General features: G+C 39.1%; 1 protein-coding gene across 1 annotated transcript; it reads right to left on the bottom strand.

Moving 5' to 3' along the window:
* Positions 1–1,467: 1,467 nt before the first annotated feature.
* LOC120350243 lies at positions 1,468–3,409 on the bottom strand. The gene is made up of 2 exons (XM_039422822.1): positions 3,232–3,409; positions 1,468–2,112 (listed from the first exon to the last, which is right to left on the bottom strand). The coding sequence occupies exons 1-2, from the start codon at positions 3,325–3,327 to the stop codon at positions 1,468–1,470; spliced, it is 741 nt and encodes a 246-aa protein (XP_039278756.1). The 5' UTR covers positions 3,328–3,409.
* Between the last annotated feature and the right edge of the window lie 16,237 nt (positions 3,410–19,646).

The following is a 19,646-nucleotide window of genomic DNA, read 5'->3' as shown; positions in this document are numbered from 1 at the left end:
TAAAGCCCAAGCCCAGATTGCAAACTTGCCTCGGAAGCAAGTTCAAGGTGCAATGCAAGATGCATTGTACAACAGAGACTAAGTTCGACTATGTTAAATTAGTTTTAAAATATCAAAATTTAAATTTTTTAGTTTAGGCATTAGTTTTGAAGTGTAAATTGGACTTTTTGAAGTGAAAAGTGGAATATAACCTTCTTTTTGGAGACTTTTATTTGTAAAAAATTTGGGAGAATACAGTTTTGGGCTATGCCTGTTGTCTTTTCCCAATCATTTTTAATTATGATTGTGATTGTGAATAAAATAATTAAAGTAAAATGTTTACAACAACGTAAACATAATTTCAGCTATGACCTATGTTAAGATAAACAAATTTACGATGCATAAGTTTAAGACAAGTTTGGTTTATATATGTGTGGCATAGAAAAAAATAAAAAAAATATGTATAGCCTATCAGAAACTAATGGCATTACGATATTATTCATGGTTATTAATTCATCCATTTGTGGAATTTGAACCTACAATATTGGTAAAACACAGTAAGCTTAGTAATCTTAATTGAGCTGTGGTAGCACCAGTGAGGATAGAAAGAGAGAGCTACTCTCTGGGTAGCACCAATAAGTGCTTACATTGCTATTCATTCATTCACACAATGATATGATATTTGCATCCTAACTAAGCGTTTTATAATCAAGTTCAAGTCACCAACTATATAACAGCAGTGTGAGAGCGTTCAACTGCAGGCTACATATGAATATATATATATATATATAAGCTGCATATGCTGTATTTGTATTATTGAAGCTAAATTGCCTACTGGGTTCAGAATTACTTTGAGTAATTCTACTGTAGGAACGTGGGAAACTATTCATGAGAGATTGATATAAATATTCTATCTGTCTGCCATAGATAGTTGACGCTACACTTCTTGATGATAGTATAAAGAGGAATATCGACAATAATGCAATTACTATGACCTAGAATTGTGTGAATATTGTTTGAATATTACGAACATTGGAAAATTGAAGGTCCCTTATAAGATCATAATATCGTATATTTTAGTAAATTCAAGTTCGGAAAAACAAACTACGTCTGGTTCCGTATCTTCTCCAATCTACGATTCTCAGATTGCCGCTATTTAGTAGTCGCAACAACTAAGTAGAAACAACTCTCTTCATTCACAAGTAGCTTTTCTATATTAATGTACTTATAGTGTAGCCTAATAACTGGGCAATTCACTTCTATTTTGTTATAAAAAATGTCATAGAGTTGAAGATATTAAGATGATTATAGATATTAGAATATATATATATATATAATTAGACTATCAGATAAAACCAAGATATTTGAGTTCATAACTTGAAGGATGAAAAAAAACAAATAGAGTTCTTATCTTAGGTGAGAGTTTAACATAATCTAAAGTCCAGTCCCAGTTTAATTGTATAGAAATTATAATTGTTGTACTCTTCCTCAGCCCGAGGCGTCGACACTGACGTTGACCGACTCATCTGTCGTGAAGTTCTCCATCTGCTGAATAGTTTTGATCAGCGTGATTGGTGCTCCGGACTCTGCAGACTTCTTGACGTATATTCTGCAATCCCTTGTCCATGCAGCTGCAAGTTTTTTCTCGCGGACGAGACGTTTCGCGTTTCCCAGGATGAATTTGTTGGTTGGGGAAAGATGCTCGTTGACGTACACAGAGGTTGGGGGCCAGTTGATGGATAGCGAAGCAGCTGTCAGTTTCTTGCGATTGGCCCGTGCAGCTCCTATCCACGAAGACTTGTAGTCTCTAGATATGAACTTGACAATTATAGGTGGATTGGGACGTTCGTTAGTCACGCCTAAGCGGTGCACGGTTGAAATAAAGTTTATGTTGTAGTTGACATCAATAACGGCAGCGATTCTGTCCAACAAACCATATAAATCTTCACCTCGGTTGTACGGAACACCTGTAATTTCTATGTTGTCTTTTCTGCTAAACTGTTCCATATCTTTGATTTTGTCATCAAGAAGATGAACAGTCTTTTTCAGCTTGTCATTTTCTTCCCTAATTTTCAAAAACTCCGACTTATGTGATTCATTATCAGATGCAAGCAGTGCGAGAGTGTCCTGCATTTTGTTTGAATATTACGAACATTGGAAAATTGAAGGTCCCTTATAAGATCATAATATCGTATATTTTAGTAAATTCAAGTTCGGAAAAACAAACTACGTCTGGTTCCGTATCTTCTCCAATCTACGATTCTCAGATTGCCGCTATTTAGTAGTCGCAACAACTAAGTAGAAACAACTCTCTTCATTCACAAGTAGCTTTTCTATATTAATGTACTTATAGTGTAGCCTAATAACTGGGCAATTCACTTCTATTTTGTTATAAAAAATGTCATAGAGTTGAAGATATTAAGATGATTATAGATATTAGAATATATATATAATAATTAGACTATCAGATAAAACCAAGATATTTGAGTTCATAACTTGAAGGATGAAAAAAAACAAATAGAGTTCTTATCTTAGGTGAGAGTTTAACATAATCTAAAGTCCAGTCCCAGTTTAATTGTATAGAAATTATAATTGTTGTACTCTTCCTCAGCCCGAGGCGTCGACACTGACGTTGACCGACTCATCTGTCGTGAAGTTCTCCATCTGCTGAATAGTTTTGATCAGCGTGATTGGTGCTCCGGACTCTGCAGACTTCTTGACGTATATTCTGCAATCCCTTGTCCATGCAGCTGCAAGTTTTTTCTCGCGGACGAGACGTTTCGCGTTTCCCAGGATGAATTTGTTGGTTGGGGAAAGATGCTCGTTGACGTACACAGAGGTTGGGGGCCAGTTGATGGATAGCGAAGCAGCTGTCAGTTTCTTGCGATTGGCCCGTGCAGCTCCTATCCACGAAGACTTGTAGTCTCTAGATATGAACTTGACAATTATAGGTGGATTGGGACGTTCGTTAGTCACGCCTAAGCGGTGCACGGTTGAAATAAAGTTTATGTTGTAGTTGACATCAATAACGGCAGCGATTCTGTCCAACAAACCATATAAATCTTCACCTCGGTTGTACGGAACACCTGTAATTTCTATGTTGTCTTTTCTGCTAAACTGTTCCATATCTTTGATTTTGTCATCAAGAAGATGAACAGTCTTTTTCAGCTTGTCATTTTCTTCCCTAATTTTCAAAAACTCCGACTTATGTGATTCATTATCAGATGCAAGCAGTGCGAGAGTGTCCTGCATTTTGGTGATAGCGCTATTGACACCTACTAGTTCATTCTTAATGTCAGTTACATTAGTGGCCACTCCACCTATCTGCTTTTCCATGTTTGTCCGCATACTGGCTATGGACGCAAGGATTGCGTCTTTAGATTGTGATAACGGCGAATCACTGTGGCTGGAATCAGACGAGTCTTCACCCAAACAAGTTTCCGATCTCGAAATGTACAGTCCGCGATAATGTAATAGTCACTGGTCTCCCAGAAACTAGAAATTAATCAATTGATGAGATCTTCAATGCATTATCAAAAACATTAAAAAGTAATCTGACCTGTAGGGTTCTAAGTACAGGCCATAGATTACCGGTTAGGGAAAAGGGAAATTTGAAGCCTATTATTTTCAAGTTTGTAAGGAAACAAGACAAATTAGCCTGGATGTCGGACTTCAAGAAATTATCTGTCTTGGATCCTCGTTTGCCTGGAATCTCTACAAAAGCGGTTAATAAATCGTTACCGGATGGGAGAGTATAAACGTTTTTTCATCACCTGACTCAACCTGTCATGAATTTGCTAAAAGAAACGAAAAAGGTCGCAGCTGACAAACAGTATCGTTTCGTCTGGGTAAACGACGGCAAGATTCTGGTGAAGGATGAGGGTAGGAACAACAGAACTTTTGTCAGACGATACAGCGGACCTGCAAAAACTGTAAAATAATTTGAGATGTTTGTAACTCATACGTTTTTTAATTTCCCCCCCTTTTTATGACAAATATACAAGATTTATTTGCATCATATGATTTTGAAAATGATACAACTAAAGTAGTAGAAGATTATATCAATTATTCACCACAGTGCGATGAGAGAGAGAGGTTCATTTTTTAAATATATATTCAACTAGCCGTCAGGCTCGCTTCGCTCGCCATATCCGTCTAGCCAGGGGGCTCCGCCCCCTGGACCGCCGACTGGATCGTCCAAGAATGACATCAGCAGGCTCGCTTCGCTCGCCTGCATTTTTCGTTTGAGCATTTTTATCATATGTTAGAACAATCCAGTCGGGGGTCCAGACTAAACGTCTGGCTAAACGGATATGGCGAGCGAAGCGAGCCTGACGGCTAGTAATAATATATTCCCAGGATTGAAGTAGCAGTGTCCAATCAATTTTTCCGCGATAAATGCATTTAAATCTTCAACTTGGTGCCAACCTAAAAAAGTCAACTCAACTTAATGCCAACCTGACAAAATTATTAATTTAGTTGCCAGTTAACAACTGTTTCGAAGAGGTACTCTATCTAGATTATAGTTCTATAGTAACATATGATATGGACATTTCAATTATAATTAAGAGATTGGGAGAAGAAGAATATACATGCTAAAAGACGAACTTTAAACCCTTAAAAACAACCCTTAGAGTTAAAATATTGCCAAAAGATTTCTTAGTGCGCCTCTAAAGGGCCAACTGAACATACCTACCAAATTTGAACGTTTTTGGTCCGGTAGATTTTTAGTTATGCGAGTGAGTGAGTGAGTCAGTCAGTCAGTCAGTGAGTGAGTGCCATTTCGCTTTTATATATAGATAAATATCCGTAGCTTAGGTAAAAACTTTGATGAATTCATATGCACTCTTGAAAACTCTAAAACTAAGCACGACATTATATTATTACTAACGGAGACCTGGTGTAATGTGAACATACCTTTTATGTAAAGTATATCAGGGTATAAAATAGTGAATAAGAACTCTATTCTGAATAAATGTGATGGCCTGTGCATATATATAAAGGACTCGTTGAGTTTTGATGTTTTAGATTGTAATATAAGAGACTGTAATTCTGTGTGCATTAACGTTGTAACACCTAGTGGTAAGGGCTCGAAAATTATAGGAATATAATATAGATCTCCAAACGGAAATATATCAAACTTTCTGGAGAGTATGGTGAATGAAGATTTGAGTATTTGAGTACCTTTCCTGAAGATGCTGATGTTTGTTTGGCAGGAGATATAAATTTAAACTTATGTTCAAATGATAAAATGGCTAATGAATATTTAGATATAATGAACGGAAAGGGATACAAACCTTATATTACCGGGTACACAATGGTAACAGAGAATTCTAAAACATGCCTAGATCACATTTTTCTTAAAAGTTCTGATAAAATGATTAAATATAGAATAGGAAATATATTAAAAACTAATATAACTGATCACTTTTCTGTTTCACTCAATTTAGGATATATAGGTAACACAAACAAAATAAAAAGTAAAACAAATTCTTACATAAAAATAGATTACAACAAACTTAAAGAACTACTGTCGCAAGACAACTTGTTTTCCGAATTCAAGGATGATAATTGCGATGTTAATCTGATGGTAACATCGTTTGTTGTTACACTAAATAAATTCATTGATGCATCCTCTAGGGAGATAACAATACCACACAAAAACAAACCCTTGAATAATAAGCCATGGATGGTTCCAGGACTACTGTAATTAACGCGATCAATAAAAAGGATAAAATGTACAAAAAACTAAAAAAAGAGACATTCAATAATAAATTGAAAGAAGATTCAAGACTGTACAAGAACACATTGAATAAATTAATAATTACAACAAAAAATAGCTATTATACAAATGAAATAAATAAAAATAGTCAAAACCCCAGAACTCTCTGGAAATGCATAAATGATATTATAGATGAAAGCAATCATACAAATGAAGACATAAAAATGGAAGCATCGACATTGAATAGTTTATTTGCGGAAGTGGGTATGAGAAATGCATGCAGAAGCTATACATATTAATAAAAATGCAGAGGATCTGCAATTTAATAACTATAGTACCCTTCAAAATTCATGGTTCCTAACTCCAGTTGAAGCTTCAGATTTAGAAGAAATTATATCTAAATTGAAAAATAAGGCTAGTCCTGGGACAGATAACATATCCAACTTTACTTTGAAACAAATTGCTCAGTATATAGCGGCGCCTCTAGCTGATATTATAAATAAAATTTTCGTAACAGGGACTTTCCCTGATAATTTTAAAGTTGCAAAGATGAAACCGATATTCAAGGGGGTGACAAAACTAATCCCAGTAACTACAGACCAATCAGCCTTTTAAGCAATTTAGCTAAAATAGTTGAAAAGCTAATTAAACAAAGATTAATTTACTTCTTACACAAATACAATATTATAGAAGAACAAAAGTTTGGATTTCAAAGAAATAAAAGCACAGAAGATGCATTGTGTAGTTTTGTGAATCAGATTAGCAATAATTTAAATAACAGAAATAAACGATATCAATATTTTTAGACTTATCAAAAGCTTTCGATACAATACCATATGACAAACTTTTAAAAAAATTACAAAAAATAGGTATAAGAGGAATTACTTTAGATTTATTCAAAAGCTATTTACAGGATAGATCCCAAATATTGACCTTAAATTCACAGAAAAGCACCCTAAACCTCACATCTTATGGTTTACCACAAGGTACTGTTTTATTCTTTATTTATGTAAATGATCTTTTAAAATTAAAATTGAAAAATGGCAAGATTGTGTCATTTGTAGATGATACAGCAATAGTCTTCACCAGTGCTGATTGGAGGAGTTTGTTCAGCGATGCAGAAAAAGATATATTGACAGTCAAAAGATGGCTTGACATAAATACCATGAGTTCGAATGTAAACAAAACAAAATATATAACATTTTCACTAAAGTCAACTGGACAACCAGAAAATCGTTCCAAGCTGAAACTGCATTCACTTTGCACAAATCATTCAATATGTAACTGCCCAGAAATAGAAAAAGTAAATAATACTAAATATCTTGGAGTAATAATTGATGAAAACTTCAAATGGCAATCTCATATAACTTTTCTGTGTAAAAAACTGAACTACATTTCTTATAAATTCTATAAATTAAACAAAATATTGAATATAAATAACTTAAAAACCGTTTATCATGCATTAGTTTAATCAGTTTTACAATATGGATTAGTGATATGGGGTGCTGCATAATATGATGTACACATGGAAAATCTATTTATCATTCAAAAAATATAATAAAAACTATCTTGAATAAACTAAGGTTATACACAAAAAATCTAATTTTCCTGGATTTTGATGTTTTTACCGTGAGACAACTATAATTATGTCAAAGTCTTAATAAAATACTTGATAAAAAATAAAAATATCTTCCCAAAGTTGATCAAGAACACATTTCAGACCGGGTGTAACAGAGGAATTTTAAGTTTATCCTACTAAACTTCCATTGATCAGAAGACAGCTAATTTACACAAGCAGTAAACTGATTAATGCAATACCTTTTGACTTGGATTTCAAAATTTATTAGTAAGAAGAGCGTCAATGAGTGGATTAAGAGGGAATATTTCTTTACCTTAAATATAGCAATTTAATTCAGATTATTTTATTTTCATTTTATAGTCTTTTCTCTGCACAATATTTGTTCGATTTTTTATGATTATGCTGTTATAAAATTTTGTAATTATTAGTTAAATTTAACTTTAACTTTCTCCATTATTTCGAAATATTATGTTTTTCTTTTACTGTTTTGCAACTCTCACCAGCGGGCAAAGATTTTCTTTTTGCTGGTGATGCCTAGATTTTATATTTTATTTTATTCAAGTATATGTATGAGTAATTATGCTTATTTATTTATATTTTCAATGATATGTCATATTATAAAGATTTTGTAATATGTTTTGAATATTATAATGACAATAAATGAAATTGAAATTGAATTGAAATCTCCTTTACACTATGGCGGTCGAAAAAAATAATTTTGTCTATTGTTTTGGCATGCGCTGGATATCGATTTTCAATTTTCAATACTCATATATTATATTATAATATAATTATAATACTATACTATATTAATTTGAAGTGTGCCTTCTCAATACCAGTCAGAGGTATCACAATTTGATAACTCTAGTTCCAGATATTGATGTTTTTCAATAAAGTTTGATGATATATAATTTATGTGTCCGACTCCTTCATCTTATCCTTATTTTGTGAAAAATAAAGATTCAAAATTTCTTTTCATAGCTTTTTTGTGTTTTTTCTTGTTGATTACTCTTTATAATTTGAACACTTGATAATTGTATAAATATCATCAGATCATGTTAACAAAGAAAATAAAAGGATACGCCTACCTGTGATACTATAGACCTAGACCTCAAAGAGTTCTGTATTGAGATGCATGCTGAGTTTGCTGGGATACATATTCCGGAGTTGTCACTTGTTGTGGTAAGCATGTATCGTTCTCCTAATGGAAATGTTAAATGTTTTTTTGCAGCAGCTTGAATTATGTGTTGGATGTCTCAGTAATATTGATTTGTTTGTAATAATTGGAACTGATCACAATATTGATTTGCTTGGCACGTCGGCAGCATCCTCAGGTTTTTTGAATTTGTTAAGAAGTCTGAATTTGTATAGTGCAGTAATGCAACCTACAAGAGGTAATGCTTCCCTTGATAATTTTTTCACAAATTTGGACCATTGGAGCTATGTTGCTGAGGTTAGTGTTGATCAGATTGCAGATCATAAACACATTCTCATGGAATCCACTTTTATGGCAGATGTTGTTGGAAGTTGTAATGGTTCCAGTAGAAACGTTTCTTACAGAGTGTTCAATGATGGTATTGTCAGACTTTTCTGTAATTATTTGGGAGTTTGGGTTGACTCTTGGTTGGAATCTGTTATTGATATGCAGGCGGTTGGTGGTTTTCAATGTTTCTTTCATGCTCTCATGGATGGTTTCAAGTTTTTCTTTCCACTAAGAATGAGGTCGCTAAGTTCTAAAAGATTCACAACTATGAAGGGAAATTCTGTACCACAAGTAAAAGACTGGTTCACTCCTGAACTAGCCCGAATGAGAGATATGGTATCCATGACAAATGATTTAGCTAGAATCAGGCCTCACCTGGTTGAACTAGCAACTGGGCTCAAGAAGGATTACCGTTATAGATTGCGAGAGGCTAAGAAAAACGCCAATGCAAAATTCATTGCAGAGGTTCAAAATTCATGTAGGGCTGCCTGGAGTCTTATAAATTCACATAAGCCTAAATCAGAAGAAGGTGATCTAAGTTTCACAACTGCCAGTGAATTTAATCAGTTCTATGTCACATCTGTGGAGAGTATTGTGAATAATATTGCAACCGATCTTCCCAATGCTCTTCAGGGTATTCCAGTTGTAGAAGGAAACTTTGAATGGAACCATGTGACACCTGCTGATGTTGTAAGCATAGTAAATGATTTTAGTGTATCAAAGGCAAAAGATATTTATGGAATGAGTGTGGCTTTTCTGAGGCAGATTATTTGTTTCTTGAGTCCAATACTTGCATGCCTTATCAATAAGTGTATCGATGAGGGTGTTTTCCCTGATGAGCTCAAGATATCAAGAGCAGTTCCAATTCACAAGAAGGGTGCTCTGGACAGTGTAAGCAACTATAGATTCATATCTTTGATCCCGGTGATTGCAAAAATTTTTGAGACGGTATTGTTTATTCAGCTGTACAACTATTTTGAGAATAATGGTCTGCTGGTTCCTGTTCAGTTTGGTTTCAGGAGAGGAAGATCGACTGTCTCTGCTGTGCAGACTCTCATTCAATCAGTCCTTGAGGCATTTGAGAATGGAAGATCTTCATCGCTTTTGCTCTGTGATTTATCACGTGCCTTCGACTGTGTCTCGCACAATATTCTATTGGGAAAGCTGGAGAAGTATGGCCTTGGAGTCGGTGCTGTCAGACTGATGAAATCATACCTGAGTGATAGGTTGCAGGTTGTGGACTGGAATGGTGAACTATCAAGTCCTGCACCCTTGAAACATGGAGTCCCACAGGGATCAGTTTTGGGACCTTTGCTCTTTCTCATCTCAATAAATGATATATATTATTCAGTAGATGGTGGTGTTCTGTTATTCGCAGATGACACATCACTATTTGCGGATCATAAGAGCATAGATTCTGCCAGGCTTGCTGTGAGGGAGCTGTATCATAGTGCGTCTCAATGGTTTGATCTAAATAAGCTGGCTCTTAACAGTGACAAGACTCAGGAGCTATCATTCAGCCTCAATTCTGGGATTGCCACGGGTACTGTGAAGCTCTTGGGGTTTTCCCTGGATAGTAGGTTGACCTGGGAGGCTCACATCAGCCAGCTCTGCAAAAGGCTAAGTAGGGTCATTTTTCTGCTTAGAAGGCTTGTATCATGTGTGCCTGACGGTTTTGTGCGCCAAGCTTACTTTGCTTTTTTCCAGAGCCATATTGCATATGGTACAAGGCTGTGGGGGCACGCTGCGAGTGTGAATAGGGTGCTATTAATGCAAAAAAGAGCCATTAGAATTGTGATGAGAGCTGGTTGGATTGATCACTGCAAACCATTGTTTGTACATTTACGAGTGATGACAGTTTACAGCCTGTACATATACGAGTGCTTGGTTTCGGTTAGAGAGAATATTCATTTGTACACCAGGGCCAATCAGATCCACAGTCACGCTACACGGGGAAATGTAAACCTGGTCCTGCCCGGGGTGAGATTGGAAAGATCCAGGAAAAGTTTTCCCATATCTGGCATCAGATTTTTCAATAGGCTACCTGATGAAGTAAGAGAGCTATGCCTCTGGTGAGCTTTAAGAAGCGGGTCAAGTCATGGCTGGTCGCCAACCCGTTCTATTCCATTCATGAGTTTGACGAGTCTGACCCAAGCACTATGTAAATTGACTGTGTAAAGCATTAAGTAAATTGCCGACTGTGATAATAGAGTTTCTATGGTTTTAGTTTGTTCACGATTTATTGTAAAAGTAGGTATAGATTAAAATTAGAATAGGCTGTATAGACTGTGATAGAATTGAAGTTTAGTAATTGTTTATTGATATTTCTGTATTATTATTTATTATTTTCTTGTGAGAAACCGAATAGCTTTGAAGCCTGCTCTTGCACTGCATGTTGTGTATTATCTTTATTTATGTATTGTTATTGTAATTCTGTTAGAAATTTTATTGTAATGACATGGCCTAGTGTACTGTATGTATTTTCTGGCTGTAATAAAATCATTGAATCAATCATTGAATCATATATGATAACACTGTACTCCTGATAAGTTGAAAATGTTCAAGCTGAAAGTAGTTTAATTTGTTGCTCATTCGGTTTAAATATTAACAAATGTTACCAATATTATCACATATAGTGAAAACAAATTATTCTGAAGCTTTCTATTCTCACTGAACATTAAGAGGCAATACCAATCCAGAATTGCAGTTCCGTTCACAATCATTATTATCAGACCTTTCAAATATGCTATGTAAATTTAACTATGGATGTTGTCCCATTTCACAATTTCCCTATTTATCCTTATCGCTATTTAGAATAAAGTAGTTAATGTCTATAATCAAAAAAATGAATGTAACAACTTTTTCTAGGTACGGATTTCAAGGCTCCCAAAATGACTTTTTCTCAATCACAGGCAGAAATTCCAATAATCATCATAATAGTAATTAATGAAAATTGTTTGTATTGTACATTGTTCGACGTAAGATAATCTACATCCTCAAGGTAATCAATAAATTTATCTAGGATTATCATGTTTATGAATGAAAGGGAGACTGTGTTGAGAGATTAGTCAAACTGAAATATAAACATTATATACAATGCATATTTCTGATCAAATCAAATTAAAAATGACAGTATCAGGCCGAAATGAATTAAGCAACTGAATTTCAAAGTGACTATCCACTGTTTAAATTGCACTGTGATTTCCTTTTACTCCGAAATGGATTAAATTGCTTGACTCTTCAATGTAACAATTATTGAGAGAAAAAACAAAAATGGAATGTGAACGTCATCCAAATAGCATTTAAATTTGAATTTTCAGATCATGAAATTCATAAAAAGTTATTCTTGAGAGAATAGTAATGAATTGCAAACAGTGTATGTAACATCGGTACAAAGCTATACAATCTAAACAAGGAATTTTAACAAGGAAACTGTTTGTTTTATCGAGAAAATGAATACAATCAATATTGTAGTCCATAATGTAACGAATTGAATGACATATGATAGATTTTTATTCTATCAATGGTTACAAAGATAATTGACATCCTGTCTACTGTTTACTATGGCGAAGAGAGTCAGCCGCGCCGTACTGCGTCGGCTGTTTCCCCATCCACGGCGTCAAATCGAATCGCAAATACATAACTATATACATCAATTAATATTCAGCAATGAAAGTGGTATTAGAAAGTCCTATTCCACCCTCTAGGTTTTCTAATAATTGCGAAGTATTGCTACGACGCGGACTAGCTACAGTCGGGTATGGGTCGGGGTCGGTGACCGTATTGACTGGTGGAGATACTGGACCTACACTTCTCCCCCTGTCCTGATTCTTACCCTCTGTCTTTGGCGGGAAGTATTTAATTTGAAGGGAAGTGTGTGTGCCCGTGCCGTTGTTGGCCGATTCGGCCCTCGGCTCTTGGAATTCAGGTTGGGTGTTAGGGAGAATTGAGGTGACCTTAACCAAGGATACGGATCCGGATATCAGATCCCACAAATAATTATATTTGTAAAGGTAGTACGCAATCTGAACCAACTGCGAGTTGACGGCGAGCAAAGCTGTACCTGCAAGCCCGGAATAAAGGTTGTAGGTGGAGGAACTCGGGATGGAGTTTAACAAGGAATGATATAGAATTTTTGTTACGGTTTTCGCAATCTGAGACTGCGGGCTGTCGGTGTGCAGACTGAATCTGCGCACCCGGTATTAGATCAATATGATTGGAGGGGCGTAAGAGGAATAAGGTACAGGATATGGTATACCGAGTTTGAGGTATAGGGAATATTTTATCGGGCTTGGGAAATGGAGATTCGTTAATAGGATTGTTCCTTCCTGCAACTAATGGGGTTTTGTTCAATAACTCGCGATCTGTGAATCGCGATATAGTTCTCAGCAAGCTGAACCTGCTAGCTAAATACAATATATCAGTTACAATTTTATGATAACTAAAGCTCAATGGATGAGGTTTCGGGTGTCGGATTTCTGAATCGCGAGCCTGCAGCTGCGAAAGGTTTTTCAGCAATTCTGAACTGCTAAACAGGATTTCCGCGCTGATCTGATGACAGCGCGCCGGTTATTAAGGGCCAATCTGTAACTGCCCTTAAGGGTGTGGGAATCACTCTCAATCGTCCGAAACGCTTTTAAATTAATAGTCAGTATGTCGACTATTATGAGAGGATAGGGAAGGGCTTACAAGGATTCTCCTAAGCTTCTCGCTGGTCTGAGGACCGCGACGGGAACGATCTCTAGTCTGGAACTGAGATCTCGCAATATACAGGGCAGGAAAAATGTAGAGGAAGGAAGAGAGAGGATGCCGCAGTCTGGGGACTTCGGCGAGGACGTTCTCAAGCTGTACCTGAGAGCAGGAAGTGTTGCAGTCTGTGACTTCAACAAGGACGTTCTCAAGCTGCACCTGAGAGCGGGAAGCGTCGCAGTCTGTGACTTCGACAAGGACGTTCTCAAGCTGTACCTGAGAGCAGGAAGCGTCGCAGTCTGTGACTTCGACAAGGACGTTCTCAAGCTGCACCTGAGAGTGGGAAGCGTCGCAGTCTGTGACTTCGACAAGGACGTTCTCAAGTTGTACCTGAGAGCAGGAAGCGTTGCAGTCTGTGACTTCAACAAGGACGTTCTCAAGCTGCACCTGAGAGCGGGAAGCGTCGCAGTCTGTAACTTCGACAAGGACGTTCTCAAGTTGTACCTGAGAGCAGGAAGCGTTGCAGTCTGTGACTTCAACAAGGACGTTCTCAAGCTGCACCTGAGAGCGGGAAGCGTCGCAGTCTGTGACTTCGACAAGGACGTTCTCAAGCTGTACCTGAGAGCTGGAAGGATTTTAGAATAGGGAAAGTGAAGAGAGAGAAAGAGAAAGGATGCCGCAGTCTAGAAACTTCGGCGAGGAAGTCCTCAAGCTGTACCTGAGAGCTAGAAGGATTATAGAATAGGGAAAGTGAAGAGAAAGTAAGAGAAAGGATGCCGCAGTCTGGGGACTTCGGCGAGGACGTTCTCAAGCTGTACCTGAGAGCAGGAAGCGTTGCAGTCTGTGACTTCAACAAGGACGTTCTCAGCTGTACCTGAGAGCAGGAAGCGTCGCAGTCTGTGACTTCGACAAGGACGTTCTCAAGCTGTACCTGAGAGCAGGAAGCGTCGCAGTCTGTGACTTCGACAAGGACGTTCTCAAGCTGCACCTGAGAGTGGGAAGCGTCGCAGTCTGTAACTTCGACAAGGACGTTCTCAAGTTGTACCTGAGAGCAGGAAGCGTTGCAGTCTGTGACTTCAACAAGGACGTTCTCAAGCTGCACCTGAGAGCGGGAAGCGTCGCAGTCTGTGACTTCGACAAGGACGTTCTCAAGCTGTACCTGAGAGCTGGAAGGATTTTAGAATAGGGAAAGTGAAGAGAGAGAAAGAGAAAGGATGCCGCAGTCTAGAAACTTCGGCGAGGAGTCCTCAAGCTGTACCTGAGAGCTAGAAGGATTATAGAATAGGGAAAGTGAAGAGAAAGTAAGAGAAAAGATGCCGCAGTCTGGGGACTTCGGCGAGGACGTTCTCAAGCTGTACCTGAGAGCAGGAAGCGTTGCAGTCTGTGACTTCAACAAGGACGTTCTCAAGCTGCACCTGAGAGCGGGAAGCGTCGCAGTCTGTGACTTCGACAAGGACGTTCTCAAGCTGTACCTGAGAGCAGGAAGCGTCGCAGTCTGTGACTTCGACAAGGACGTTCTCAAGCTGCACCTGAGAGTGGGAAGCGTCGCAGTCTGTGACTTCGACAAGGACGTTCTCAAGTTGTACCTGAGAGCAGGAAGAGTTGCAGTCTGTGACTTCAACAAGGACGTTCTCAAGCTATACCTGAGAGCTAGAAGGATTATAGAATAGGGAAAGTTAAGAGAGAGAAAGAGAAAGGTTGCCGCAGTCTAGAAACTTCGGCGAGGAAGTCCTCAAGCTGTACCTGAGAGTTAGAAGGGTTATAGAATAGGAAAAGTTAAGAGAGAGAAAGAGAAAGGATGTCGCAGTCTAGAAACTTCGACGAGGACGAGCTCAAGCTGCACCTGAGTTCTCTAGGAGAAGGATTGGGCTTTTCCTACTTGGAATTACAGCAAGTCAGAAACTGCTAAGTGAATTTAAAATACAGGGCCACTCTATAGTATGAAAATTAATAAGGAAAATACACCCCTAAAAACTGAGATTACCTTATTACAGAAGAGGAAATGCACACAAGTGACCAGTCCTAACATACAGTTACCTGAATCACTGCAGAATTAAATACGGAGAATAGCAAACAAATTCCCGCACTAACTTAAATGTCGTGAAGCGACAGAGTTGAGACTTAGAATTAAGCCCTCAAAAATAATTTGCTATAAGAGCCTAGCTAAATTCCCCACTCAACTATTTGTAGCACACACTTGAGATCCCTTACAGGTTTCAAAACCAAGGATAATTCGTTCACCCCCAGTGATACGAATTTAGGAAAATAACCCACAAGAAAGAAAATCCCCCAGGAAGCTCTATCTTCAAATACAGTTGGCAATTCGACATACAATATTCCATTCACAAAAATACAGAATGGAATATTAACCCTCTAGTACACCACTATTAGGAGCGCCGCTCGGAACGCAGCCGTACACGAACCCGTTCACCGAACAACTGCTTTCTCCCAGGTCTTCTAGAAGCTGCACCGGGTCGCTGAAAATAAGGAGGCCGGGGGAAAAGAGCTTCCTGACCAATGGGAGTCTGACAAGACGATCACGCCACTGGTCATGTGACGGGGTTTGACTCAGCTGCTACTGATGTTAAGGGTGCAGCAAATGATGACAATACTGCTGATTCATATAGTAGATTAGGCCGGTAAACAATATTTCTATTCCAGAAATTTCATGAAGAGCGATACCGACTCAACTCGGTAGCCGAGTGGTAAACAAGATCTGGAAATATCTGGTTAGATGAATCCGCTGCTGATGATTTAAAGGGGTTGACGGCGATGGTGATAATGCATACACTACTACGAATCTAACAAAATATATCAGGCAGTCGATCCTATTCCTATTCTAAAATAGAATAAATTCGCTAAATTACGCTGGACGACGGCTCTCTATCCGTCACAAAAATTCACTTTGTGACAGTGGCTACATTATATAATCGGCTCATTTTTCTTTGAAATTACTTGCTTCGAAGTTAATCGAAGAAAACAAAAAATCAAATCGCAAATCCCCTAAATTTTTTCATTTATACTATTTACATTGACCTGTTGTTATGTTTTCTCAAAAATTATAAATAATTATGAATTAAAAATGTCTAGAAAACATCCTAAATAAACATAGAGCTTTCTGTCCTATCGTACCGTGACAAGTCGTCCTGGAATGTGAGTGTGAGCGCTGTTATCAGGTCTGGCTGCAACTGTCTACAACGTTGATGGAAAGATACATTTTCAAGATTTTCTATGTTTTTGAACGGGTAGTATTATTGACCGAGCGAAGTGAGGTCTAAGATTAAAGTCGACGGTTTGGCATTTCTCTTAATGTTTGAATTTTTGAATGTTTGAATGTTCAAATGTTTATATGTTGTGTATTTACGGCGAAATGCGGTAATAGATTTTCATAAAATTTGACAGGTATGTTCCTTTTTAATTCCTTTTTTAAAGCAGACGTATATACAAGGTTTTTGGAAATTTTGCATTTCAAGGATAATATGAATGGAAAAAGGAGCCTCCTTCATATGCCAATATCAGAGTAAAAATAAATCATCATAAATCAGCGGACATAAGTGATTACACAGATGTGTGGAGTACTGTGTTTCAATCAGATACTTGTGGATGAGAATACTGCGTGAGGTCTACTGTTCACAGAACTACTAGTAGTCAACTGTCTACAACGTTGATGGAAAGATACATTTTCAAGATTTTCGATGTTTTTGAATGGGTAGTTGACCGAGCGAAGTGAGGTCTAAGATTCAAGTCGACGGTTTGGCATTTCTCTTAATCTCTTATATATCTATAAAAGGCTAAGCCCCTACAGACTGAAATCACACCACAGGCCAAACTACTGAGCCTACAAACTTGAAACTTTAAGCTAGACTAGCTGCGGCTTCCGCAGCTTGCCGATACCAGCCGGAATCGAAAGAGGACCTCTAGAAAGGCCAGGGAAAGCCTTTGCGAGAGCTCCAAGACCGATCCGGACCCCGGGAAGACACCCGGTGCCCGAAGACTAGGACTTAATCCTGACACAGAGATCTTCTTCACTGCAGACACCGCAGCATTCCTACTCTTTTCATTCCACGCCCAACCCTGTTTGGCAGTGCGAAAGCACGGCCCCTCTTACCTAAAAGAGGGAAACATTTCTCTAAAGTACTTAAGACCCTGTTTCAACCCCCGACTCAAACGAGGGTGGTTGACGGATGCCCCACCAAGACTCCTGTCCCCTGCTGCGGCCCACCCCAGTCGCCGACTGAGTTTAGCCAGCCCAGAGCAACACTGGGAATTTTAGTAGAAGAAGGTGTGGGCAAAAATCTACTCAGAAGATTGGCGCCCAACATGGGGCTAAAGGTAGAAGGAGAAGAACAGTGATGAGTGCTAGAGAGGAGAATACTTGCAGAGGTGAGGAAGGTGACAAGGAGGATACAGTAGACAACAGCATTGATCCAAGAGTGGCCTGGATCTACAGGCTTCACCAGGATGAAGCACTGAAATTCTCGGCCGCTGCAGGTCTGCCTACAACTGGAACCATGGCAGAGCTCAGGAGAGCTCTTGTCGAAAACCACCAGAGGACAATGGTGGAGGCCGCCGGTCTAAACAGGATCGGTGGCAGAGCTGGCACAGGTCAGGAAGAGGAAGGAGCTGCAGCTTTGTGGCCACCAGTCACGGAGACCACTGCATGTTCCAGACTGGAAGAAATACCCAAGGAGACGTCTCCAGAGTTTGATGGCGACTCTAGCAACTCCTGGGTGAACAGAGTTCACGATCAGGTCTTGATTGATCTACTACTCGACTCAGTGCTGACAGATGGCACAAGTACGAGCCTGAGGAGGGCTCTACTGGAGCAATGACGGCAGATTGTTGCGATGCTCCCAGTTTTGGATAATGGGGAGGAGGTGCTTCGTCGAGGAGCGTGAAGGCCAGCACCAGTTAGTGAGGAGGCCACAGCGGAAACTCTATACCAGGCAGAGCCTACACTGGTGAGGCCGGAGATGCCGGAGAGGCATAATAACATGCCTAGGCATGTATTGAGGTCACCTACCAGTCCAGCAGTGCCTGCTACATCCTGTATGGACCCGGGTACCGTGTGTGACAAGGTTCGAGGGTGGCGGCTCTCATATGATGGCAGTGGAGATGCTCCAAGTTTTATGGAGCAGCTCGAGGAGCTGCAACAAGCATATGGCTTGTCTGGCAGACAGTTATTTCCAGCGTTACCTGAAATGTTAGCGGGGAAATGTTCCTTATGGATAAGGAATAGGAGAGAACAGTGGAGACACTGGGACGATTTCCTGAGAGACTTTCGGTCTCATTACTATCCACCTACTTATGTGGAGGATCTTGAGAATGAAATTCTCGACAGGCGGCAGAAAGAAGGCGAGCTCTTAGACGACTATGTTGAGGAGCTGCTAACGCTGATGAGAAGAAGAGGTGGTTTTTCAGAGAGGAGCCAGGTACAGAGATTGTACAAAAATCTTTTACCACGCTACAAGCTCTACATCAGGGAGGCTGAAGTGTACACCACCGAAGACTTGCTACACTTAGCGAGGCAATATGAACGAATTAAATTCGAGGAGAAAAGTGCTCAACACAGACAACGAGCTGTGAAGCAGGAGGAGGTGAGGAAGCAGACCAAGTCTCGACAGGAGACAACCACTACACAGCGCCGGAGTGAACAACCTCCAGAAGGTCCCTTGTGTTGGCAGTGCAAGAAGGTGGGACACTGGAGATCAGAGTGTCCGGAGGTTTCACTCTGCTCAAAGTGCGGGAAGCCACGACCAAATTGTTCCTGTGAGAGAGAGCAGAAGAAGACTTCTGATAAAACAGCTGTGGTTAAAACAAGGCTTCAAATCCAGCTAGAGCCAGAGCTTCAGGATGACAACCGTCTTTTCACTACAGTGGAAATAGGAGACAGACAGTATAGTGCTCTTCTCGACACCGGAGCAGAGTCCAACTATATTAGCTCTAAAGCTTTTAATAGTTTGGAAGCAGTGGAACAAGAGCCTGTGCAGCGCGGCGCTGTTATGGCTAACGGAGCGGCTGCACGTCTGCGAGGTGTTGTTATAACCAACCTGAAAATCGGCAGAATATCCCTATCAACAACACTCACAATAATGGATGGGCTTTCTCCAGATATTCTGCTTGGTATGGGGTTTCTTCGTGAGCACCGGGTGAAAATAGACCCCTATTCCCGGTCAGTGGAATGGGATCCTCAT

The sequence above is a fragment of the Nilaparvata lugens genome, chromosome 3 (genome assembly GCF_014356525.2).
Source record: "Nilaparvata lugens isolate BPH chromosome 3, ASM1435652v1, whole genome shotgun sequence".
In the NCBI taxonomy this organism is placed as follows: domain Eukaryota; kingdom Metazoa; phylum Arthropoda; class Insecta; order Hemiptera; family Delphacidae; genus Nilaparvata; species Nilaparvata lugens.
The sequence above is the reverse complement of the archived record's forward strand: the minus strand, read 5'-3'. Positions and strand labels throughout refer to the sequence as shown.